This window comes from Lathamus discolor, chromosome 2 (assembly GCF_037157495.1).
Source record: "Lathamus discolor isolate bLatDis1 chromosome 2, bLatDis1.hap1, whole genome shotgun sequence".
Lineage (NCBI taxonomy): Eukaryota > Metazoa > Chordata > Aves > Psittaciformes > Psittacidae > Lathamus > Lathamus discolor.
The window spans coordinates 6,991,738-7,018,006 of NC_088885.1; the positions used below are offsets into that span (position 1 = coordinate 6,991,738).

The 26,269-nt window shown below is 44.5% G+C and overlaps 2 protein-coding genes across 2 annotated transcripts; both read right to left on the reverse strand.

Annotated features, from left to right (window-relative positions):
- Positions 1-2,532: 2,532 nt before the first annotated feature.
- Positions 2,533-9,149, reverse strand: IGFBP1 (insulin like growth factor binding protein 1). The gene is made up of 4 exons (XM_065665629.1): positions 8,693-9,149; positions 6,590-6,768; positions 4,776-4,904; positions 2,533-3,467 (listed from the first exon to the last, which is right to left on the reverse strand). Exons 1-4 carry the CDS (start codon positions 9,132-9,134, stop codon positions 3,336-3,338), a joined length of 882 nt encoding a protein of 293 aa, XP_065521701.1. The 5' UTR covers positions 9,135-9,149; the 3' UTR covers positions 2,533-3,335.
- Positions 9,150-17,485: 8,336 nt separating this feature from the next.
- CCDC201 (coiled-coil domain containing 201) lies at positions 17,486-25,353 on the reverse strand. The gene is made up of 3 exons (XM_065665630.1): positions 25,274-25,353; positions 22,595-23,163; positions 17,486-21,663 (listed from the first exon to the last, which is right to left on the reverse strand). Exons 2-3 carry the CDS (start codon positions 23,141-23,143, stop codon positions 21,577-21,579), a joined length of 636 nt encoding a protein of 211 aa, XP_065521702.1. The 5' UTR covers positions 23,144-23,163; positions 25,274-25,353; the 3' UTR covers positions 17,486-21,576.
- Positions 25,354-26,269: the final 916 nt, after the last annotated feature.

Consider the following 26,269-nt stretch of genomic DNA (forward strand, 5'->3'; position numbering starts at 1 on the left):
GGAATAGGAGGAATGCGAGAGGGTGTGAAGGGGGTGAGCTGAAATAGCAAGGAACAGTACAACCCCTTTACACATACAGCTGCATGCCTGGTGACCGAGCTGCTAGCAGCATCCTGCGGCGCCTTCCGTGTTTCCCCACTCATTCCCACCAGGCTTGGCTCGCCGGTGCAGGGGGAACCCTGAAACTGAAGCCAGGACTGCCAGCTGCTACTTGCCAATAAAACTGAAGCCAAAAATGAAAGCACCGCCCAAACATAAGGAAATCGCCAAAACAAAGGGAAACCACAGAGCTTTGATTTTTCACCCTGTTACTGAGCCTGATCAGAAAAATCAGGACAAATCACAACATGTGGCATCTGTGGCCTAAATGCATCCCAAGCTCCTGGCAGCACTGCGAGAGGGGAGATCAAATTTGCCTGCTTGCCTCCTTGCATTAGTCCTAATCCCAGCATATGGAAGAGTCTGGCCCAAGTCAGACAGCCCATCCCAGAGCAGCTCAGCAGAAGCTTGTCCTGGTGAGTCCTGGCAAGATGTCACATGAGGCCAGATTGCAGATAAGGAGGCACCCATCCTCTGTTGCTTTCAGTGGGAGGTAAGGAGCTAAACCCCTCTAAGAAATTGGCCTGTCATGTGGGGATGCTGGACAGAACAGCTTCTGCTCCTGGTACTTAACATTCACAGGGAAGAGTTCACCTAAAACCTTGTCCCCGTTAAAAACTCATTTCTTGCAGCTAGGATGGGAAACTGCCACCCTGAAAAACATGGAGAGCAGCTGTTCACTGGATTGCTCTACTGCAAATAGACTGTGCTCTTAATAATTATCAATACACTGAACATTTCCCCTATATATATAATGATCCCAGCAAAAAGAACCAATTTCTGCTGTTTAGAAATAAACCTTTGCACTAGGTCAGTGGGGTGAGAGCAGTCAAGGGTGCTGTTAAGCATGTGCTGTAGCTGTGAGTATATGATCTCCCTTGCTTTATTTGCTGTTTTCCCTTGGCAATGACAGATGCCCAGTGCTGGGGTGGACTCCATAAAAGGCCTCCAAGGTTCTGTCTGAATTTGCTGCTTCTCCATTATTTTTATAAATAATACCTAAATAATACAAGAAACCTGGAGAGGGGCTTTGGACAAGGGCCTGTAGGGACAGGACAAGGGGAATGGCTTGAACCTGCCCGAGGGGACTGAGAAGAGCTCTTAGGCAGAAATTCTTCCCTGTGAGGGTGCTGAGGCACTGGCACAGGGTGCCCAGAGAAGCTGTGGCTGCCCCATCCCTGGCAGCGTTAAAGGCCAGGTTGGATGGGGCTTGGAGCAGCCTGGTCTAGTGGAAGGTGTCCCTGCCCGTGGCAGGGGTTGGAACTGGATGAGCTTTAAGGTCCCTTCTAACCCGAACCAGCCCGGGATTCTGTGATTCTGTGATTGTCACGCATTTTGACACGGTGAATGCAGTGTATAGCACAGTTTTAGCTGGGTCTCACTGTAGCTCATTACAGGGAGGTTAGATGTAAATTATTTATAATACCAATGTCACCAACTGCTTTTTCAGTGCTTTCCTTGGGAAGACCTCAAGCACTTCACAGGGAAGCTCAGTAGTATATCTGTGCTTTTAAACCTGGAGCAGATTATTAGACCCCAGTCAGATCAGCTGATACTGACATACAAATACAGCCAACACATTGAGTAAGCACAACGTGTGATGCCACAGCACGGGGATCAGAGAGCAGAGATCTCCATGCTTTTGCCTTTGCAGTTGCTACAAGCTGCTTCCCGCTCCCTTTTAAAACCCAAAGCTTGTGCCAACGAACGGCAGGAGGATTTAATGCCGAGCCTCTCTCCTGCCAGGCTCTTAGAAAATGTTATCACTCTGCTCTCAGGCTGTTTTCTCAGGCAGGGTTGCTGCAGCTCGTTTCTACCCCTGAGACGTGCTAACTCCCCCACCAGATTCTCCATGGATAAAACCAGTTAGAAACGGGCACGGCAGTCGCTTGCTTTCTCTTTTTCTCTGCAACAACTAAGTCAAAGGGACATGCGGGGAAGGGAGAGGGACCACGTGCCAAACCAAGGGGAGCCTCTTGTCTGCTTTCAGCAGAAAGGGTAAGGCCAGGCTTTTCCCCAGCCTCCCTTTTATGATCTCTAACTTTCCGTGCAGGAAATGGCTCTTTCTAGGTCTCAGTGTTGTCTTTTAAACACTCATACTGCTTCCCTGGGCTTGTTTGTGGAGAAAGGCATCCAGCTTTCCTAGCCAGAAAACCTTCCTAAACACCTTCCCTTGGAGGCTGCTGCTTTGCCCAAGGCAAAGGCTTGCAGAGCACAGACGGGATTGGAGAGGACAGGAGGAGAAGGGGAATGGGGTGGGGAGAGCAAAGGAAAACTCACTGCAGGAAAATGGAGCGGGAGGCTGGAACTAGATGGAACCAGAGGAGGAAGATGTGCCAGGGACGTGTTTCCCCCCCGCTCCCACCCGCTGCGGCGCTGTCCTGCTGAGGTCAGGCTGCTGAATGGGAGCATGCAGAAAGCAAGAGACCGGGGCAGTGTAGAAGACATTATTTAATAGCACATCTTAAATAACATGATAATGTCAACACGTGAACAACATCCACCTGTCAAAGGTGGCACAGAAGATCCCGCTATGCTTTGCCATTTATCCCATGCGTATGTTTGGAAACTAGAAACAAATCCTGTCCCATCAGGAGCTTCAGTATATAATCAAGGTTTAGACTTTCCTTTTTAAGAAACAGCTTGACATTGAAACAGAGGTGCAAAAGCAACATGATACATAAACAAAACAGGTTTTAAATAAGTTTCTAAGCGTGTTCTCTACTGAAAGATAGGTTTTTAAATTCAGTTTTATGTCTATAAATACATAGTAAAAAAAAAAGCAAGTTTACAAGCTGTTTTTCCCAACAGTTGTGCCATTTGAAGTTTTAAGTAGCAACATTCCTCCAACATAAGATGCATACATTTAAGAGCAATAATATTAAGTATTTACATATAAAGTTATGAAGTGTTTGAGGCTATAAATTAGTAACAACACACACAGACAAAAATACACGCACTGTGAAATAAATAATTCAACAGCTTTACACATGAGTATCTATAATATTATACAAACAAAATATACACGATTATAGGACTTGATCTTGCAGTTGCCCGTATCTGTCACTTGAGCATCTGAGTAATTCCAGTGCAGTAAAAAAAGCTACTTTATGGGGTTACTCATATGCTGAAATTCAGGTGCATAGAATTGCCTTATTGAAACAGCTCCTGACTGAAATGTTTCCTGACCAGATCAGGCCCCACAGAAAACCTGGTGTGGATGAACGTGGTTAGTTTTATTCCTGCGAGTTGAGATACTGCTGGCATTCGGGGTCTCCTTTCATTTCTGGAGATCCAGGAATTCTTCTTCCAGTTTTTGGATAGACACACCAGCATCCAGCAGACTCTCCATCCAGTGAAGTTTCACACTAGAATAGTATTAGCAAAGCAAAGCCCACGGTAAGTAACTGTAAGCAGAAGGTTACCGGTGAGGTGCTACAGGTAGAGGTGTTGGACAGAACTGGGATCATCAGAAGGCAGGGACCTGCTGTGCACGGACGTGCTCTCAACGCAGCAGTCCCTGCTCTGACAGAGCCTCCCTCTGACCAGCACCCTTGGTTAGGGAGCCGTGCCCCAGGCTCAGCTCCCACAACAGCATCTTTAGCTCCAAAAGAGTTTGCCCACTCCTTGGTAAGCAGCAGTATAAAACAGCAACATCTTCCAGCATGAAAACCAAAGGAAGGCAGAATTTACAAGCTGGCAGGGGTGAGGGCAGCGACTGGATGGTCTGGCTCGTCACGCAAGGAGGAAAATAGGGGAGGGGGTTGAACAGGTTTCTGTTTGTGCCCGATCAGATCCCAGGTCACAGTGTTTGCGAGTCACACCGTGGTGCCTTGCCCAAAAACAAGGAGTCTCGGTGACACGGATTTATGCAGACCTACTAAATTTGTGTGCATGACCTGTGGTTACAAGGGTGTGGCTGGAGGTCTGGAGCCGTAGTTACTCTCAGTGTAACTTGCAATGGCTTTTTCTGAGAACATAATGGAAATGAGCACAGAACATAATCCATAGGCAGCACAAAGCAGCATTTTTAGTTTATTCAGAGGGTTAATTTTGCTCCGGAGAGTTTTTTCACTGCCTGGGAGCTGAAAGCCTCCTGCCTCCATAGTGATGATTATATATGCAATGGGCTTTGGCACACAGTATGGCACATATTATGAAGTCTTCCAACACCTAAAGGGTGCCTACGAGAAATCTGGAGAGGGACTTTTTACAAGGGCCTGTAGTGACAGGACAAGGGGGAATGGCTTTAAGCTGACAGAGGGGAGATTGGGATTAGACATTAGGAAGTTCTTCCCTGTGAGGGTGCTTCCAACCCTGCTCGCGTCCTGTGATACAGTTCTGTGACCATCAGCTGGGACTATGCTAACGGATCAGGTACATGGAGCTCGGTTTGGCCTGGGAGCAGAGAGGGTTAAAAGACTTTGGAAAGGGCCTTGTGTGCACCTGTTCTGTGAATGGAAAAGCCTCCTGCTCCGCTGCTGTCAGCCCTCAGCGTGCGGCTCACTTTTAAGAGAAGAAGGACAAACCATCTGCTCCCACTCCCAAGGATCGCTGTTTTCACAACCTGCTTTTCCAGCAGCTGCAGACTCACGAGTGTGGGAGCAGAGGGCTGTGAAAGGGTTGGCTGTGTCAGGCTCCCCGAGCTGCGAGCAGACAGGGGAAAAGGCACGTACCTGTTTGCTGTGGTAAAACCCATTCTTGTTGCAGTTGGGCAAGTAGAATTTGTAAATCTCCCCTCCGCTCCTCTGCTGAGCCTTTGCCAATTTATACAGGGCTCTGTAGAGCTCCTTCTGACAAGGTCCCTGCAGGAATACGACAAGGAGATTGTCAATACCGAAACACACAGAAACCAGCTAAGCAGAAAATGGTCAGAATAAAGCCAGCAAAAAAGCCTAAAACGTTTATTAGTTGTATAATCTGCACCGGGCTGCTCTGCATGGAGTTTTTACTTGTTTCAGTAGGACCACAGCCAGAAAACTCTGGTGTTACATTTAGGCCTTTGTTTTTATTCTTTGAGGTATTTTCTGTCCTCAGAAACATGAGGATTTAAGTCCTTAAATTGCCACACAAGGAAATTTAACCTGTGCTAAGTAAACACATTACTGCTCAGAGGGTACAATCTCTCCTATTATGGGGAGGTGCACGTTAGGAGGCTGGTGTACGTGAGACTAGCCACGTTTTCTGGGTTGCCATGGCCCTGTGCTCTGTTGATGTATGGAGAATAGGTGCAAGACATATATAGACAGTGCAAGAGCAAACATCAGAATGTTTGTTATCTTTTGTCCAGGACAGAGCTGTCGCCAAAGCAGAATAGAGAGCACTCCTGTGCCTTTGAGACACAGACCCCAAGCGCCAGGAGCTGGGGATGAAGAACTGTTTGCAGTATTTGCTGTTTTCACCGCCGGTTCACTCCCTTTTGCAAGTCACAAGTGCTGTGCATTAATACGGACTAAAGTGTTTCAATGAGGGAAAGGGAAGAAGTAACTGAACACGTCTTAGAATGGAAATAATCATACTCTCTGCTTTTGCAACACCTCCCCATGTCAGCCCCTCACATAAGCTCTCCTCACGTCAACAGGCTTATCTGTGGCTCTGGGTGAAGGAGAAGCCTAAAAATCAGAACTGGAGCTAACAGTGCTCGTACGAAGTTCAAACTAACACAATGGTGAAGTCCCGTTGTGGGTGCGGGATGAGGCTTCTTAGGGTGGGATGCTGCTTAGTAGATTTTTCCTTTTTCTTTCCCCATTTTGTCTGTGCCCATTAGGAAACTGGGCTGCTCTGGTGCCCAGCTCTAACTCTGCTCTATGCTGTGGGTGAGCGGGCTGCCTGGGACTGGTCTAAATGTGGTTCTCTGGTGCCCTCCAGTGGAACCCGGACCTGCTTGCAAAGGCCCCATACCCCCCTTACCCACTGCGATTTTGCAGTGTCGAAGGTAAAAGCTTGCTTTGGTGGCTGAGCTGTCTGGTTTTTTTACATGCATGTACTTGACAGTGTTTCCTTGTGGTCAGAGTGAAACTGTCTTGGTTTGCATCGGTGTCTCATCAATAACTGTGTGTAAGGATTCTCTTTTATTTCACTGAGCATCGGACCAGTGACAAATGCCTTTTATTTTTTAACTAAACTAAACTAAACTAAATTAGCTAACTTTAACTAACTAAACTAAACACAAAAGGAGGTAAAGATTTCTATATGGGCTCCTGGAAATAAAGCGCCCATGTTAGCATCTGGTAGCAAATACAGCGAAAGATGCAGCCTCTGCATGGTGTCCTATAGGACACATCTGGTGCACACTTGTTTCTATCACTCCCTGCCATTTTGCCTGTTCCTCAAGCATCTGATGAAGGCATTCCAAAAGTCTGTTTGCTGGCTACCCAAAATACTGACATCCCATCGTTGCTGCTAGAATTTCATGCACATTCACATTCTGTATTCTGAATCAATAGCATCCTCTGGAATGGTCTCTGAAAGGTTTGCAAAGGAAACCCACCTGCTCTTTCCATTTCTTGAGCTCAGATATTCTCTTTGCTTTCATGTTTTCATATGCAGTGATGGCATTCCAGGGGATGGATCTGTCCTGGCCAATGGGAAACATCAGCTGGTAGTTCAGGAGCTGATCCTGTGTCATTTCAGTGCTTTCCAAAGGCATATCATCAGGTTCGATAGAGTCTGGAAAGGAATGATACTAAGGTGAACATCTTCAGTGAACTCTTGCATTTATTTCTCGGAGTTTAAAAGGTAAAGGAGAAGCATCATCAGCAACAAAAAGTAACATCTAAACGAGATCCAGTAGCTCTTGTAGGAACAATAAATTACATGTGTAGCAGAGCAGATTAAACTTTGGTCATAAATTCATAGGAGGATGCATCAGCTGTTCTCTAACAAGTTATTTTATGATCCTTTGAAATCAAAGACGAAGCTGCAGCCAGTCTGTTAGAAATGCACTGAATTTTTGACCACAGTGCTAAATGAAGAAAGAGTGGAGTTAAACTGGTTCTGAATTTAGCTTTTTGTCAGCATGATGTGCTTCTGGTTTTGTTCAGGAGAGGAACTGGTCCAGACCTGATCCCATGGCATCCTGTACTTTGTTCCAGGCCTTGTCTCGCATATAAGAAGGAGTAGCAATTCAGAGGAGGCAGCAGTGGCTTAGGCTGGCCTGCAGTGGATCAAATAGCCGGGGACTGGCAGAAGCTGTTTGGATCTGCCTGTTCATGGCCTGTGCAGCAATGCTTAACACTCAACATGTGTGAGCTCTCCCACTGGAAGGAACAGAAGCTCTTGCAGACACTCATCATGGGATAAAAGCTTGACATGTGTCTAAATAACTGCAAACAATCATCCACTGGACTAAAAAGCACCGGTTTTCCCTTTAACAATGTCTAATAAAAAATGGAGGTGGAAAATTGAGGAGGAAAAGTGAAAAGAATGAAAGAATGAAAAGAAAAGAAGGGGTGTGGTGGAGAGAAAAGAAATCAAACACTAGACCTTTTTAACTGCAGGAGGCTTAAACCGTTTAGTCACTCTTCTCTCCCCTCCCCACCACCTCAAGTACAAGAAGAGTCCATTCACTGCCCCAGTGGTCCTTGTCATTTTGAGCCAACAACGGGTTATTTTTGCAATGTTACAGGGTTCCCTTAACCACCACTGCATGACCATAGCAGTAATGATGGTGAAAATAGTAACAATACTACCAGTGGAAGGTGTCCCTGCCCCTAGCAGGGGGTTGGAACTGGATGATCTTTAAGGTCCCCTCCAACCCAAACGAGTCTGGGATTTATGATTCTATGATGCAACACTGAAGACGTTCCTGGTTATCATACAGTAGAAGATGCTTGGTATGTCTTTTTGCTCAAAGATAGTTTGGCTAGCACCGCACTGTTTCAGACACATTTTATTCTTGAAATGACGCCAGGCACGAGGCTTGTTCAGGTCTTTCCATTCTCTATCATGACTTGTGGAGACAGCCATAAACAAAGTCTGCAAAACGTTTGTCTTACTCCAGTTACTGTTTACTACTAAAGAAAACTTAAACCAGGAGAGATTTAGGTTAGATGTAAGGGAGAAGTTCTTTAGTGTGAGAATGGTGAGGCTGTGGCACAGGCTGCCCAAGGAAGTTGTGAATGCTCCATCCCTGGTGGTGTTCAAGGCCCAGTTGGACAGGGCTTGGAGAAACCTGATCTAGCATGAGGTGTCCCTGCGCATGGCAGGGGGTTGGAAGTGGATGATCTTAAGGTCCTTTCCAACCCAAACCAGTCTGGGATTCTATGAAAAAAAAAACCAGTCTACAGCCTCCCAGAACCCTTACTTGGATAATTCTGCATTGCCCCATCACTACTCTTTAGAGTTTCCCTGCTCACGGCCTGTGGCGGGACAGCCAGCTCCAAACATCCCTTGGCTGTGCAGCAGGATGCGCCTCACCTCGCCGCAGGTCAGAGCACGTTTTCCTGGAAGTCGCTAACCCGGCTTCCCTGTTTCCCCAACGCCTGCCTAGCTCCTCTCCTCTTGCCAAGCTCCCTTCGCACCCCCGGCCCTGTCCCCATCCCCATCCCCATCCCCATCCCCATCCCCATCCCCATCCCCATCGCTGCGGTACCTGCTGCGTCCGCCGTGCTCATCCGTGCGGCCTCGCCGGCGGGCAGACACGTCCCGTGTCCCTGGATGAGAGCTGAGAGCGGCCGGGGCTCTCCGGCCGGGACGTGGCAGCGGAGCCCCTGCCGGCATCGCGCCGTGTAGACGCCGCAGGGCTGCCCCGGCCCGAGGGCGCAGGTCTGGCAGCAGCCGCAGCCGGGCTGCCGCGCCGTCTCGGTGCAGCCGGGCCGGACGGGCGGGCAGAGGGCGAGCTTCTCGGCGGTGCACGGCGCGCAGTGCACGGGCGGCGGGGCCGCGGCGCCGGCCGGGCCGGGGGCCAGCAGCGCGGGCAGCAGCAGGGACGGCAGCCAGCAGCGGGGCAGCACGGCCCGCGGGCTGCCCATGACGAGCTGGGACCGCGCAGCGGGCTCTCGGCAGCCTGGGCAGCAGCGGGACGCCCTTCGCATACATGCAGCTCGGCCGGGCCATTTATACAGTGCTTGGCCTGGCTATTAATCTTTAACCCCGAGTTAACTATTATCTGAATAGGAGGGCTGGAGAAGCATCGTTTCACTGGCGGTTCAAGTCCCTGACCACTCACTCTTCCCCTCCCCTTTCACTTTTCCCCCTTTATCTTTTTTTTCCCTCTCCTCCAGACATGCAGGAATGCTTTTATTCCCTCACCCCCACCTCTCTGCCCTAGCACAGTTAACAAGGAAAAATGTGGCGGGGGGCGGAGGGGAAACGGGCAGAGGGGAATGGAGGAGCGGAGGGTATCACCCCTCCTCCTTTCTTGTCACAAATGTCTCCTGTTCTTGACCATTGCTTGAAATGCAAATACCTTTTTAAAGGGAGGGAAGGAGGGAAATCCCATTGAAACTGAACCAACTGACTTCATATTTCCACAGCGACACATGCAGCAAGCCCTTGTTTAATTTTCATCATGTGGCTGCAGGTTAGGAGGACACTGACATACCAAAGAGGAGGCCCCAGGGGTAATAAAGCCATCAGGATCCCTGTAACCACTGCACACATGCACGTAGGAGTCCTTGCCTTAACCTCCGGGAGGGGCTGCACGCCCAAAGCTGGAGGGATCCCCCGTGCCTGGGCCCAGTTTTGCTCTTGCTGCTGGGATGAGAGGGGTATCGGTCCTGTGCTAGGGGAAACCAGTGCTTGCCAAACACCACAGAAATAAGCGAGATGCCGGCTTTTCTGTCTGTCCTGTTACCGTTCCCATCTCCTCATGTATCACCTGAGAAGAGGGGGGAAGTCTTTCCTTTTCTCCTTTTCACACAGCGGTTGTCACTACAATAAAAGCAAAAGTATTCAAACTTCACTGTGCTGAACACATTAATTTATCCTGCTATTTGCAGTATGTACTGAGCTTGAAATAGCAAATTCCAATGCTGAGTCGTCTAACGTGGTATGATTTTTGGTTGCTTGGGGTTTTTTTGGGTGGGGGTTGCATTTAGTTCTCTTTTGTAAATGTATCATTTGTGTGCAAGAACTTGAAGCAGAACTGCAGAGCATTGTCTGGTGGTCTGTTATTCTCTCCTTGTTTTCTGGTAGTGATACCAAAGGTTTTACTTTTAATGTAGTGAATTTTTAACCCCCTATATCCATAACTCAGTTCTTAAAAGCATTCTCATTGTTTGCAATGGTTTCATTCAGCTATTTCAGCTGATCTTTAAAACTGGGGTTGCTTTACAGCTACACCACAGTCGGCAGCCCTTAAAACTCACAAATGTTTTTAAGAACTCTGAAAAAACCCCGATTTTACAGATTTTAGAGTAATTCTGTGGACTTCACATGTCTGACTATGAGCAAACTTTGGCTGAAAACCGAGGGCATGGCAATTTCTACAAACCACTGCAATTAGACTCGTCAAGCTCTAATGCTCTTCTCCCCCCTTCCATTTCTGAGTTTTTTGGTTGTACATCTGCCTTAGTAAATCACAATCCTCTCACCGTTCAACGGGGAGAGTATACAGAAATATGTATTCTTTCCTCTCTCAAAGAGAGAAAGAAAACAATGCAGAACAATGTCCCTTTCATGAAGAAACACTACAAAAAATTACAAATGAAAAGTAAACCCCGTTGTAAAGCGACAAAGACCCAAAGAGCTCATATGCATTTGTATATGTGTATGCATGTATTCATTCACTTATCTATGTATGTCTCGCTACTGTGCTAGATAGCTTTGTATGAACAGAATTGAGGATCATTCTACTATTGACTGCTTAACATAAGCTACTTGCCCCTGGAATGGCTGTACTCCGGAGTGACTGCCACAGTCCTGCCTGCAGTTCTTCTGTTTAAAGACAGAAAGGACGTGAACTGAGAGGAAACCCCTTCCAAAAAGACTTTTTAACTTATCATCCCCATCAGTTTTAAGTAACCAAATGAAGAAGGACACCTCATGAAAGAACAGAGTCCTTGTTTGATGGTCAGGCCTGCGCCACAAAACTTCCATCCATTTCAGAAGAATCTCATTCTTCCAAAGCACCGTCATGTTTTCAGGCCGTGGGCAGATCTTCCCTTCCTGTTGGGCACCTGGCACTGTCTGCACTGCCCAGGCAACTCCTAACAACTGGCAGCCTTTTAGAAGCCAGATTACCCAGATAAGCAAAAAGAGAAGCAAAAAGCCCTGTACATTATAAACTATTTTGAAGGTCAACTCTAAAGGATGGCCCAGCACTTTTTCCCTTGCTGACTTCTGTACAATCCAGCTGAGGGAACCTAAGACTCTGCTAAAGCAGGCTTTGTGAGCAGATGTTCTTCTGCACAAAAGTTAGACTCGTAAAAATCAGTGCCTTCATATTTCATTTATATAAATGTAATAAACATACATTAGAACAGGTTACGATAACTTAGGGCAGTATCAATCAGCAAGGCAATGCTTTTGTATAGGCCATGGGACACTGATGAAGTGAAAGTAGTGTATATGTTTATGTAGGCTCTGTTTGATGTAATACTACAACTCATCTACCAATCTCCATCTCTGACCTTGACATTGCTTTAAAGAACACAAACAGATAAGAGTCAGGAGGTTAAAACCTTCACAATGTAAAGTTGTGTTCCAACTCCTGTCCCCCAGTTTGAAGCGCTTGTCAAAAGACACTGCATGAATCCTAGGCAAGGGTTACTTTTCTACAAGATTTCTCCTATTGGTTTCCCAATTATCCTTAGCCAGTGGCCTCATTTTGCATGTTAAAGTTTGGGATTTTCTATTTTTTAATTTAAAGCCCTGTGGAGTGACTCATAGAACACTAAGTTCTATAGAAGTTTGTGTAAAAGTGATCTTTAATCACTAAAACTTCAAGTGACTCACCAAAAGATTTCCTACTGGGACTGCTTCTCTGCTTATGTTTGAAAAACCCCAAAACGACCATGGAATACCCTAATTATTTTTCTTCAGGTAAGAAACTGATCCTGAATAGTAAGTTTAACATCAAAAACTACTGTGTGATACACACACATGTATAGCATCAAGCATATGAAGAGAAACAGCTACGACAGAAATACAAAACACCTCGTTCCTTGTCTGTGATTTATAACCTATCAAAAATGCTTTATTGCAGCTCTGTGGATGTGGATTTTTTTATTCAAGTCATTGACAGTGCTTACGTTATTGATGAATAATGTGATCAAGCATTTATTGGTTGATTGTTGCTGCTTTGAGGCAATGATGTATATGCCTGTTAGGTATTTTTCTATTCTGGTTGGGTAAGCATGACTTTCAGAATCAGATTCTGGATGCAGAAAATGAAGTGTTCCAAGTTTATGTTGCAGTAACCTTTGCAGACTCACTTTTGCTGGTTTTTTTTTTCCCTAGAAATTAATTTGGCTAGAATGTGAAAAATATTATAGAAATACCTAAAATTGAAACTGAAGAAACCCTAAGGAGAGAAGATCAGTGGGAGGTTGTCTCGTGGCAAGTCTAACTAGGGAAGGGTATGGACTTCCTGCATCAAATCATAGGTCATCGGGTTCAGAAAAAGAGAGGAAAAAGTCATTTATTTCCTTGGTGGCACCCAGAGTGTTTGGGCACTGGGTAAAACCCCTTGTTCACAACGCTGTGCATGCATAAACTAGCCAGATAATTATTTTCTAAGAACTATAAAGCTCTTCTGGCAAGACAGGTTAAAGTCCTTTAGTCATCCTACCACAGGCCATGGTTGGATGACTACCAGCTGCTCCGTGCAGTGATGGCACGAGTCTGAATTTGCCTCGCTGGAGAAATAATCCAGAAACGCTTTGACTTACTGTGGTATAACAAAGCTGAAGTCATGCTGCAGCGTGGGAGGGAGTTCCTGTGCATAGAGTTAATACAAAAAAACTTCTCTTGACCCCTTCTGCAGTAGTCAGCATTGCTAACCTCAGGTAGGGGTATTCCCTGGGACCAGCCGTAGAAATAAAGGCTATTTAGTGCCTACCAGAGTGAGCTATAGCTTAGCAGGGACTTTGAAAAATGTAAATGATCCCTTTAGCACTGGCTCCAGGCACCTAAACTAGCATAAGCTATTTAAATCTCTTTGTGTTCTTCAGCCACTGTGTCTCTTTGGGCCCACAGACAGAAAAGGGCACTTCTAACCAATAAATGTGCCCTTTACTGCAGTCCCCGAGGGCTGCAGGCACTGATGGCATGAGTCTCCAGCCTTCACCATCATCAGCTTTACTTTCTTAATTGGTTGCTGTCTTATGCTGATAAAGGAAAGGCAAATTCCCCAGAGACCTACTCTAAAAGCAATTTAAATGTCATAGGACTTTCAAATACATATTAAAGCATCGTATGTGAAGAATAAGATGTTACTGTTTGATAAAGTAACAGAAGGCTACTGTTCACCTTAATCTCTGAGTCTGTTACATGGGTAAAAAGCCAGGATACACACAAAACTCTCCTTTCCTCCCTAAACTAATACATGGCTTTCCAGGAACAAGGCTTTCCACGTGGAGGGAGAAAAGTAGGCAGTACTGATAGAACAAAAATGAGATCCAGTCTCAAACTAGGGGCATCGTAGTCACAGCCAGTTGCACAGCTTAGGGGAAGAGTGTCCATGGGACAACAGCCAACAAGAACTAATGTGATTTGGTTTATAGCTCATGAAATGCAACAGTGGCTATTCTCTTTCACAGTATAGAGGCTGGATTTTTAAAGGAGCTTGTTGCTAACCCAAAAAAACAGTGGAGTTGCTTATGTTTCAAATTCCCACTCTTTTCTTCAGAGGCTTTTCACTTCCATGAGTTGGCTGTTGCAATGCCACTCTTTCATCTTTTCATCCTTTGAAAAATGCTGATAAAAATAGGAATAAGCCATAGGGGCCAAGAACACAGTAACTGAAGGGGTCCATGCTCCTGCTACAGGAACAGGGGCTGGGCTGCAGGTAGAGCAGGAGACAGCAGCTTGAAATTCTCAGCAAGAGGGCTGTTACTGACAGCAAAATGATATGCTGTTAGAACAGGAGGGCACATTCCTCCGCATCATTTACAACCGTTTTCCACATTTAGGTTATTCCCTTCTGCACTGGTTCTTACAAAAATAAAACAGTTTGCCCGGCTGCTTTTTGACAGGAAATCTGTCCCTGCCTTTTGTCTTGGGGCATTTCTGATTTCAGCAAGATCATTACTGTTAATCGTTAGTATAATAATGTTGCTAGTACTACCAAGAGTGCTTTTTTTTTTTCAGAGCCTCTTCTCTATCCCCAGAGGAGAGAGATAGGACTCTGGGACTTCAGTTAGCTCTAGAGAGTTTGATGCTTGCATAGAGAGCTGAAACCAAGTAAGCTGCTGCTGAGATTCAGGGTTGCCTGAGCTATTAGCATCACCACCGTTGAATTAGTGGCTGATAGTTATCAAGCGTGAAAGCTTTTGATGCTCACTGCAGCCTTCATTTACACATATTCACTATTTCAAACTCTTTGCAGGGGATCCACAGTGAAGTATAGGCAAGTTCACACTGTACAGAGGAACAAAGATGATCAGAGGTGCTGGCCTCTGCTTGGGACCCCTGAACCTTTCAGTGTGAGGGGAGCAGGGCTTGCTTTCTGGGGGAAGAGGTGGGAGAACAGCATGAAGACAAAGTAGCAGTGGGACACAACACCTTCATTCAGGCAGGTCACCCTGTGTGGAACTTACTCTTGGGCAAATACACCTTAGCAAGCACTTTAGAGAAAAGTGAAGCTGCTAACTCTACTTGTCACCAGTTTTAAGGCTTCCTGAAGGAGTGGATGTTTCGCAGATAGAGACATGGAGGGGTTAATCTAACCTGTTGTCATATCAAAATCATACTGGAGATAAGACTGAATGTCACACAAAGCTTTTCCTGACATACTGTATAAATAACCTCTGCCACAGAGATCACAGAGTTACTACATTAAAACAAAAACATCAATATATAATTAATGTATAATGAAACAAAACAAAAAGCCAAGATTAGATTGTCAGAGCGCTTTGCTACAGGTGAAAGAAGAGGGCCTCTCTTTACAAATTGGAATTTGACTGTATTCAATAAATCACCATGATTTTAAATATGATCAAGAGCTGGTGCACCTCCTAAGAAGACAGGCTAAGAACATTGGGGCTGTTCAGCCTGGAGAAGAGAAGCTGCGTGGAGACCTCAGAGCAGCTTCCAGTGTCTGAAGGGGGCTGCAAGGATGCTGGAGAGGGACAAGGGACTACAGGGACTCTAGCGACAGGACCAAGCGATGATGGGTTTAAACTGAAACAGGGAAAGTTCAGGTTAGATAAAAGGCAGAAGTTCTTTACTGTGAGGGTGCTGAGGCGCTGACACAGTTTTATCTGACACACGAATTATCTGTTCAAGTCTTATTAAAGTCCACTGATCCTGAGAAATGGGAATGGCCAACTGATCTGTTAGGTGTCATGAGCCTGCTATGACATTTTTGCTTGCCTTATTTGTCTCTTCTCCAAATGCAGTCATCTTGGTCTTCCCATTTTGCTGGTCTTATGTAAGGGCTTTGCTCTGTGTTTTGTTTTCTTTAACAATTGTTATCATCACCCAGCTGTGGCCAGAAAGCCACGCCTGGTACTGAATATACTACCTAAGGTCAGGATACACTATTGATTTGTATGCTTGCATCACAGCATTTGTAGTATCGTTTCCAATCCTACAGTCTCCGTGTACTTTTTCTCAGCTAGCCAGGGGCACTCAGGGTGCCATACAGCACTTCTTCCTCCACCATCCCAATTCCACCCTTTTTCCTTCCCTCTAGCATGGTTACAATTAGAACATGTATCTACATTAGCATATGTGTTGTAATTAAAAGGGGTTTATTACAATTGTAAGCATTCTGTCTAATTGTAATGGTTTCCCCTCCAATGGTGTTTGTTCCTATTGTTGAGCTGTGGTTTGTGCAGGTCTTGGGGTTTTGTGTGTAGGGTCCTTTTCTTCTTGGAGAGGAGCAACAAGTGTTAAAGCACCCATCTTCTTTGTATGAATACTCTAATGCAGAGCCAATTTGATTTAATTGCATGAAGCATGATGCAATAAATTGCTTGGTGCTCCCTTGGCTGGGAATTATACTTTGAAACCCATTTTACCCATTAGACATCTTGTAAGTGCCTTTCTGGGTCCAGTTTCTTTCCCAGTAAATGTGTTGCTGCCCATACTTTCTTTCCTGTATGTGAATCGACATCACCTTTCCACACTAGAAAGCTGGATTATTCCATGTCTAGGAAGAGAACTTTTGTTTTCCTATCCTAGAATATGAGATATTTCTTTCCCCCCACCTTCCCACTGCTGGCATCTCCTCTTTAGGAGGAGATGTAAGATTCAGGAAGCTTATGGTATATGCCAGTAGAAGATGGTCACTACAGGGGACAAACATTCAATGACACAAAGAGCTGAAAGCAGAGCTAGGAAAGGCCAAAAGGATGAAATGGAGGATAACAAAAGGATCAAAATGGCAGCAATGCCAAGAAGTACAAAATATATGCTTGCTTTCCTTTTTCATTCCCTAGGTGTTATAAAGGATGTTTTCCTCCTTCTTTCCATTTTTTCAGTAAAAATGAATTAAAGCAGAAAAAACCCCACAAACCCCCCAAGAAATTAAATACCACAGAAGCAAGACTGTGATGCAAGTTCAATCTTTTTTAATAAATACTTTAGTAAAGTAAGGCTCAAAAGGCCTGACTCCACAGTAAGTCTAGAGATAGCGATGAATGCCTGGTGAGCTAGGATGCTTAGTTTCAAGGCCCTGTCCCAGATGAGAAGGGGATTTGTGATGCGATCTCTCACTTCCAAGACTTTTATCCTATAGGCTACTGAAACTAAAGGCAGAACACCTAAAGGCTACTGAAACACCTCCAGCCTGATGGTGTCTGCTGAGCACCTCCTGCACACAATCCCACTTCAGGGTGGACGAGTGGGACTGGTGTAGAGTACTGTGAGACCATATGCATGAGCAGACCCAGGAGGCTGGCAGCCAGGAGCTACTGCCAAGATATATGGGGTTTACTTGTCTCTTGGGTCTGACTGCACTATCAAGCCAGCATTCATTACACAGGAGCTTTAGGTACCTGCCTAGCAGTGCAAGGACTGAACAGATGTGAATTGTTTGTTGGGATTTTTGGGTGGGAAGCTACTTCTGAGGTGGCATTCTAAGATCTATGCCTAGATCTAGTTTTTAAAACATTACTCAATAGCTTTAACTTATCCAACTTTTCTAGGTGCTAACAGGCTCAGTCAAACCTTCAGTATGTCTATTCATTTATTGCTAATATGTCAGAAGTGCTGACGAATAAGCTATCTTAATAGGCCTTGTGAACTACATTAGCAGATAGAGCTAAGGGAGACTTCTGCACTTCTCTGTCTTATAGAACAAAACACACTGGAGTACAGGTCAGTGACATGCTGTGTGATTTATTACTCGGGCTTTTGTCTGTAGCAGGAATGTAACTATCCTGTGATTTTGAACAAAAATAATAAATCTGGTTTTATTTAAGAATTTTCCACTTCTAGTTTGCCCTAAAATTGTTCAGCTGTGGTCAGCAAAGAAGTAACTTCATTACCAGTTCTGTTATTTAAACCTGAAATATGTTAAATATGTGTGCTAAACATTTTTCTCTTCAATCTGGCATCCTAAAGAAACACTGCAGCTGGGCAGAGCACTCCCAGCTCTGTCAACAGGAGCATTACCATTGCTTCAGTGGGAACAAGGCCGAGCTCATAAATCCAGGGTGAAGACATCACTGTCTCTTCCCTGTGTTCTTGGTAGTGTTTTTGTTCCTCTCCATCCAACATCATGCTTAGTCACCATCAGCAGGTAGATTGTGTAATATCCGTTCAGAGACAAGTGTACTGAAAACAGTTCCCTGGGTCAAGGTCATAGCTTAGCTCCTAAAGGAAAAACACTGCCGTAAAGGAGCACTCTCAGTACTTACAAACATGTTCAGGGTTGCATCTCAAATCCAGGACAAGAACAAGGCTCAAGAACCTGTTGCAACTCTGATCCACATTCACCCATGCAGAAAAAGGGCTTTTTATTTTACAAAGCACCATATCCTGGGGGGTTACCTTCTCAGAATCTGGCATCTGTAGTCCCTAATCTTTTCTAGCCTCAGCCCCTGTAATCCATATTTAAGGTCACTAATAATTAGAGAAGCCTGGTTTTTGGAGGTGTTGGACTCTACAGCTCTCTTTGAGTTGTTAGTTTGGGGTTGTTTGGGTTTTTTTGGGGTTTTTGTTGTTTTTGTTTTTGTTTTTTTTTTACACCATGGTGATACTGCAATATAAATATGCATAAAGGAACTTCGCACGTGAAGAGAGTTGCACCAAACATTTATGTGCCATTGTTGCCACTAGAGGATGACCATTAACAACACTGACACTGCGTACTACCAACGCCTCTCTCAAAGCCTGTTCTTTTCAAAGTGTATGTGTATCTATAAAACTGTCTCATTAAAGTCTAGTAGACTTGGGAGTCTACTGGAGAAGCAAGTGAAAACCCTGTAAGTAAAAGAAACATTAAGGCTTTTTTTTGGGTTTCATTGTTTTCCACTGTCCCTACGGATATACTGACATGCAAAGTTCAGTAATAGGAGTGTTAGTTTTGTATGTGTAGTTTGATACATGCAGTTTCACATTCCCTAACATCCTGGCTTTTAAAAATTTGAGAGAAACCTTTCTTGGGAGCATCATTCACTCAGGGTAGCACATACCTTGGTGCTATATAGGTCTGATTGAAGTCCCTTGGTATTCTAACCCGCAACTAACTACAATTAACAGGAATACTGTTGATGTAGAGCATCAGATATTTCAGAGAACTCCTGAAGTACCAATTCATATTTTCTCAAGAAAGCCCATGAAAGCAATATTGTGACTCTTGAAAATTCCCAAGGACCTAAATCACCACTAGAGAAATGCTATAGAGTCTTCTGTATTTCTTTTAACATTCCAGAGAGAGGAAATAGAAGTGGTCTCCAAAATCCTTAAAGCCTTAGATTTTTTTTTTTATTTTTTTTTTTTTTTACATCTGCCTAATACAGCTTCAGGACTCGTAAAGACAAAGTCAAAGTCAATTCTGTGTTACTACTCTGGGCAATTTGCTCCCCTCCACAAAGGGAAGTCATTGGGATTTTACTGGTACCAACCAGTTCCATGAATTTTGGCAGGGCAGCAGCCTTGATCCGTGTAAAACTTTCCCAGCATTACTGTGTTCTGAATCTTAGAGAGTTTTGTGTTGCACTTGGCACAAACCCGAAGACTTCTTAGATGTCTTAGAGCTGCCGTATTCCCGGATTCTTCTTGCATTTGGTGTAGCCTTAAGCGGGACCTTTCCCAGCAACTACATCCCTGGTCTGCTGAGGCCTGGAACTTGGTCCAATTGGCCTTTCCACTTGGCCCAGAATCATGGAGGGGTTGAACCCAAGTAGACAAAAGCACTTCGGGGTATGAGCTGAGTCCGAATTTTGGCAGAAGACTGGCATTGGGTATTGGAGGGTATCTGATCAGATGAGCGAGGAATCCAGCAGTGAAGAGCAGGCATGGGAGACAGAAGACTTTTGTGTCTTGTAATGAAGGAAGCTACTAGAGACCAGAATGGAGAAGACCTTAGATGGAGACATTTGAAGACCAAAGGACTGAATGGGCTCAGGCAGGAACCAGGAGTGACTTCAAGAGGTGATTGGGAAAGAGAAAAACAGAAGCAGCATCAAGACTTTCTGAGACCAGTACAGGGAAGCCTGAAGAAGGAACAAATGGAATGGGCTAACTGGGAAGATACAAATAAACAAGAGAGGAACTGGGTCATTCAGATTAAGCACTGGGTCATGTGGGCAGATTAATCTGTGCTTGTCCCAGGGGTAGAGGAGGGTTTTACGCTAACCTTGCACTTGCCTGATCTTAGTTCAGCCCCTGGCACAAATCATAGATGCTGATGAAATGCCTGCAAGCTCAAGGGGAATAGCAGCACATCTGCAACTATGCCTATTTTATCTCAAAGGCAGCTTGGGATCTACATCAGCCAGGAGCTCCCTGGTTGCCAAAGGAACCTGTGGAGGCCAGACAAGCAGCCTGGGTAACACACACACAAACAAATACCAGAACATTAGCTAAACATCAAATGAAGCAAGCACGCCTTGGTCGGTGACCTGAGGAGCAACATGGCCCCGCTGCCCAGCTACCGCAGAAAGCTGGGTTCCGAGGATAAGGCTGTTCTGAGCAACTCCAAAGAATTTCACTTCAGGAATCATTAGCAAAAACATCCTAATTCCTTTTAAATCCTGAGAGAGGTTGTAAAACCAGAACTGCACTCTCACATTTTTGAGCATAGCGCAGCTGCTATTGCTAGCCTGGCTTGGACCATGCTTCTGCTTCTGTGCCATCTTGGACAAGAGATATTACAAGTTCCAGTGTGTAGGAAAGAAACACAAAAGCTTCCCTTACCTCCATATTCAATTTTCAAGGACTTCTCTCCTTTGGGATAATTAGTACCTGGGACAAGCTGCAAACCCAGTATAGCCAGGAAAATACATGTGCTAGAGCCACATAAGTGCAGGGATAGGTGTGTGCACATGGTGAAACTGTTCTGGATCCCTTTAGCTGACACCCCATAGATCACTTACACCTGTTAAACTGCCTAAAGATTAAAGTATCAGTCAGCAGGAGGAACTGACCATCATGCTTTTTGCATCACTTACTTATACTGGTGCTTCAGGAAGAGCTGCTGTGAGCCAAACTGCCATTTTGCCAATACAGTTGTCAAGACACCTTTCTTCCCCTCCATGCAGCAGCTCCAAATCAAAACAGAAAACACACACCCCCTCAAAGCACACAGCTGAACATTGGAGATCTCCAACGCAACAGCGAGGTGCATTTACAATCCTGGGCTGCGGCAAGCTCATATTGAGCCCAAACTTCAAAACAAACTGTCATTAATTAGTAATCTCCAGAGGGTGGCCTCCCTCCTTAGTGCCTCTCACTATTTCCTCATCTCCTCAGCTAGCAGCAAAAACAGTCCCAGTTGCATCAGCTTTGATTACTCTTTAGGAGATTCTCCTTTGGCTAACCAGGTTTACACTCTATGTGGCCGCAAGGACTTTGTCACTTAAGGAACATCAACAACCCTAAAGAATTAGAACACGACACAGACCAGCATGGTCAGGAAGAGCTGTGGCAGGATGAAGAATGATTCTTGCACAAAGCTCTCCCTCCCTTCTTTGTTCCAGGCCTTTAGCCATTATAAATTAACATTGGCTCTCCTGTGAAGGTGCTTAATTTGTATCCGACTCCTCCTAGAGTCAAGAGGCAAAAAGAAAACAACCAGCGAAAACCAACCAACCAACCACATTTTGAAAAGAAAGAAGTCTAACAGGTACTTTAGTCAGGTGCGTGATGTGTTGGAACCAGCTGTTCCACCAGCTGGATGGGATAGCACCAATGCCAGTTCGATCAAGCTTCTTCAATTGTCAGTTCATGGTCAGCTGCTTCCTCAATATTTTTAAGTTGACGGAGCAGCCATTCTCTTTCTTTCTTTCTCTGTTACAGAAAAGAAAATATTTAGTCAACCTAATTCATTCAGATGTCACCTACTTTGAAAAACAAACATACACAAAACGTACACAAAGGCATTATGAACCCAGCTGGATTTTGGCTGAACTTTTCCTTTTGTCTTAAGCTAAGAAGCCTTTACTGTCAGAGCAGGCAAGTTTTCCTGAGTTTCCAACACACCCATGAACAATAGAGTACAGGGGAAAAACCATGCCAGAATAGAATCTGATGGCTTCACTGATGTGACAGCCTTCAGTATCTAACCCTTCTGCCTCCCTGTCCTTTCTATGGGCTCTCGCCAATACTGAAAGTTCCAGGAAATTGAGTTCTTGTGCTCTATGAAACAGAAAAATAAAGACCTGCATAAGGTCTATTAATCTAGGCTTTCACCAGGAAACACTTCACTAATCAAAGGACTGCAAACAAGACCCCATTTGCAAGAACTGGCATTCTTTTTAATAAATCACTATGATTTGGATTAAGCAAGGAAAGAAGTAGATAATTTGTTTCTCCAGTTTTAGTTAACTTGCCAGTATTAGGAAACTTGAATTCAAATCACCCATTTCTTCCCTTTCTTAAGGTTCTGTTACAGAAAGAGCCTTACTGCATTAAAATGCATCAATGTATTAAAATGTATTAGTACGAAAGTACATTTTAATGTACACAACTAGTCATGCAGTCGCACAAGCTGCAGCAAGTACAAGTCTGGAAGACTGCATCCCATCTAACCAGTGATTTAGGAATGATACCACAGTCTAGCAGGTTATGACTCTGTTCATAAATGTATGTTCTCACTGGTAAGTTGTGGAGATGCTCCATAACTAGAATATGCCCACATTATTAGAAGGATTTGTATACAGTCAGCATTGGTAAAAAACTGTACAGCTTAGCTATTCTATAACAAAGGGAAAGCCATTACCACAAGAGCTTTATCAACTTTCTTCTTTCTTTTTTTTCCTATTGGGAGATCTTTTATCCCTGGTATTCCAGTAAGAAGCCATGAAGGTCCACTCTCAGGAATTACTGCAGCTTCCTCAAATGCTTTGGTGGAAGCCTGAGTTTCTGAGCTTGGCACGACCTTGTCATTTGGCTCTTCATCTGATTCACCAGAGGCCAACACTGTGGAAAGCCTCCTCCTAGAAAACATGACCCGGGAGCTTTGGCTTATCTCTTCCTTTGATTCTTGTGAGTCAAACGCTGTTGAAAGCCTTTTGGGGGACATATGAGGGATATACGCTTCAACACGCGCCATTGATACTTGAGCTAATGATCTACTTAGATTTGATTTTGGCACTGGAGATTCATAAATCCTCTTGCTGGAATTTTGGTCCTCTACTGACTGATTTGTCAGTTTCGTAAGAGACGACATTGATCCTGAAGGCATTGAATCCACTGGAGTGCTGTGTTTCACCAATCTCTTCCTCAGAGATCTTTTAATGCTCAGAATAGAATCTTCTTCCTCCGACATCTTGAAATCAGGTGAATTGCCTTAAGAAAATCAGAAAATTCATTCCTCACACAGAAAGAGATGTCATGTGAGGCATTCAGCTGCCACAAAACCAAATCCAAGGTGCTCCTATTTTCCTATTATCTTTACACGGAATTTATCCTCTGTATAGATCAGTGTTGCTCAAGAGTTTGGAAGAGCCATATTGACAACACAACACTGGAAGACAGCTTGACACATTGACAGCATTCACTTCTGCCCCAGCCCTCTGCATGTGGAGCTCCACACACCCTAGATTTTTTTTAAGATACCACCTGAACTGCAACATAGAATCCCAGACTGGTTTGAGTTGGAAAGGACCTTAAGATCATCCAGTTCCAAACCCCTGCCGTGGGCAGGGACATCTCACACTAGAGCAGGTTGCTCAAGGCTCTGTCCAGCTTGGACTTGAACACTGCCAGGGATGGAGTGTTCACCACTTCTCTGGGCAACCTGTGCCAGCACCTCACCACCCTCACAGGGAAGAGCTTCCTTATATCTAATCTGAACTTCCCCTATTTCAGTTTGAATGCATCACCCCTTGTCCTATTGCTATAGTCCCCGATGAAGAGTCCATCTCCAGCATCCTTGCAGCCCCCTTTCAGATACCAGAAGGCTGCTATTCAGACACTGTTTTCTCCTTCCAGGTATACAAAAAAATATATATATACTTTGGGGTTGCAGCTGTTAACACAGGGCAGGCAGCTGAAACCTGTTAGATGCCAGGGAGGTTACCACAGCATAGCAATATGTTAGGTGCTCTAGAGAGACATGAGGAGAAATTCTGGACGCAAGCATCTGAACTCAATTGCCATTTTGTTTCTCTTTGTTAAGAGGGAGCTCACAAGCCTCTCATTCCCTCTTATTTGTCATTTGGCTTAGGTCATGCTGATCCTAAACTTCGGTCCTAAAGCAACTGTGTTCTATGCAGGTCTGTTTTCAAGTGAATTTACAACAACAGCAAGGTTGGTTTTGTTAGTAGCATTTCCGCCTACCCCTTTACCAACACCCAGCAACAAGGAACTTAACTTCATAGACATGGAGAAGCCTGAGAGAAACGTATTTAGTTTAAGGTATACAAACGTATTTAGTTTAAGGTATACTTAAGATAAATATCTTAATTAGACAAGCAGTTAAGTACTCCTAGTAACTGTTGAATTATGTTTTCATGCAGCAGTGGAGATATTCCATGCAGGTTAACCACATGAAGCTCATCAACCAGGCAGTGTGTTTTAAGTGCCCATATTCTAAGCCCCATAGATCAAAGTCCTTGGTGGGGGCTTGGGATGGGGAATGGGACAACAGGACAACAATGAAGAAGGTACAAGAGAATACGTCTGCTGAAGCAAAAAGCATCAGTTCTCTGTTGCTCTAATCAATGTTAATGCTTTGCACCTATGTAGGGCCTGAGTTTTGAAGAGTTTCACAGCCACTTTTTGTTTCTAAGGAACAGGAGGCAAGAGGCAGAGCATTGACTCTTCTATACAGGAAAAGTCAGGTGCTTTGTGGTTTTCTTCTCCTGGGGGTGAACCACCATTATCACTTGTACCTGGATACACATTTCTCCCCTCACTCTTCAGCAGTGCTAGCTTGCATGACACTTTATAAGCAGCTTACATAATCTGCCTTTTCCTTTGCTGTTCAGCCAGATTGACTTCCTTTAGGCTTTATCATAGAAACTTATTGGCAGAAATCCTGCACGACTGAACATAGAAAGGGAATAAGGAGTTTGCAACCACCCCTTCCAAGCCCATTCTCAGCTATATGTTCTGATGCCATCCCCTTACTCATTAATGTTTAGGTGGTCAATTAAAAGCTATTTTTCTATTTAAAGTTAGTTTTTAAAGAATGCTTTCAGCCAAGACTTCTGAGGATAACAAAAGAAGTTGGCTTTTTTTGCCCCTTTCACACTTTCCTGTGCTTTAGCGATACATTTATATACAAGCAATAAACTTGCTCTAATCTGTTGTTTTAATAAAGCCATTTTAGATAAAGGAGGGAAGAAGCCTAAAAAACATCAGAGAAAGATAAATTGCTAAGCAATGACAGAACCTACTGTGGAGAATGCATCTTGCAGTAACTTTGTAAAGTTACAAAAGAAAACAAGCTTACCAGATCTACCAGACTCTGATACCTTCCTCCACAACTCAGGTGATTTAGTTTAAGGCACTGCTTCACCTCTTATAGCCCTGTGAGCCTCCCATCATCCTTTTCTGCAGAGACTTAAATCACACATTTAGCATCTTTTCATGATTTTCAGCTGCTAACTGAATAAATTGCTAAATAGAAACATGTGATGAAGTAATCATAGGAAAAACGGGCTGGTCCAGTTATTTATGCGCTATGTTTACTGCTGTTAAATCTCTGCTGCTTGCTGCCCATTTCAATGACAAAAATACATCAAGTGGTTAATTGGCCTCACATGGCTGCTAAAGGCAGCTTGAGGATCTGTCAGAAGAGAGTTGTATGTTGATGGATGGATGGATGTTGATGGAGTATATCTGTTGCCATCCTGATTTTATTTTCTCACTGCTTCTCCTACCCCAAAAAATAAATGGGAAAAACAAATACTAAATCTGCCCTGAAAAACTCTTCTGTTGAAGAGGAGTGAGAATAAACTGAAGGTTATCTTACTGCAGTCTGAATTTCATGGTGTTTGCAGCTAACAACTGTGGAAGTGGAAGCAGTTTATTTTGAAGCAAGGGGTTTCAAAATACCAGCTCTTAGATGGGAACTGCACTGGTCCGAAATGGCACGGTTCAGGTGAAGGAATGTAGCTTTTGTCAGGAGAGGAAAAGCAGCTGGACCGCACCAGGCAAGCTGAATTGTAAGCCTGCTCTGTGGTGGGTGGCAGTGCGTAGCTGCTATCACACTACTCATTGAGGGAGCATGTGCACAAATACTGGGGTAGCCCCTTTGGACAAAGCATGACCCATGGACCTTTATTCAAAATCTAAGCTGATCTGATCAGACAGACCTAATGTCAGGGCTTTATGCGGGTGACCTGAGGTTGTAGAGTGCCTCTAGTGCAGACAGAGGGGTGAAGGGCTGATCTCGCCGGGATTTGAACCTGTGGTTCCAGGGAGTCTGAGCATTTCAAGCCTAATC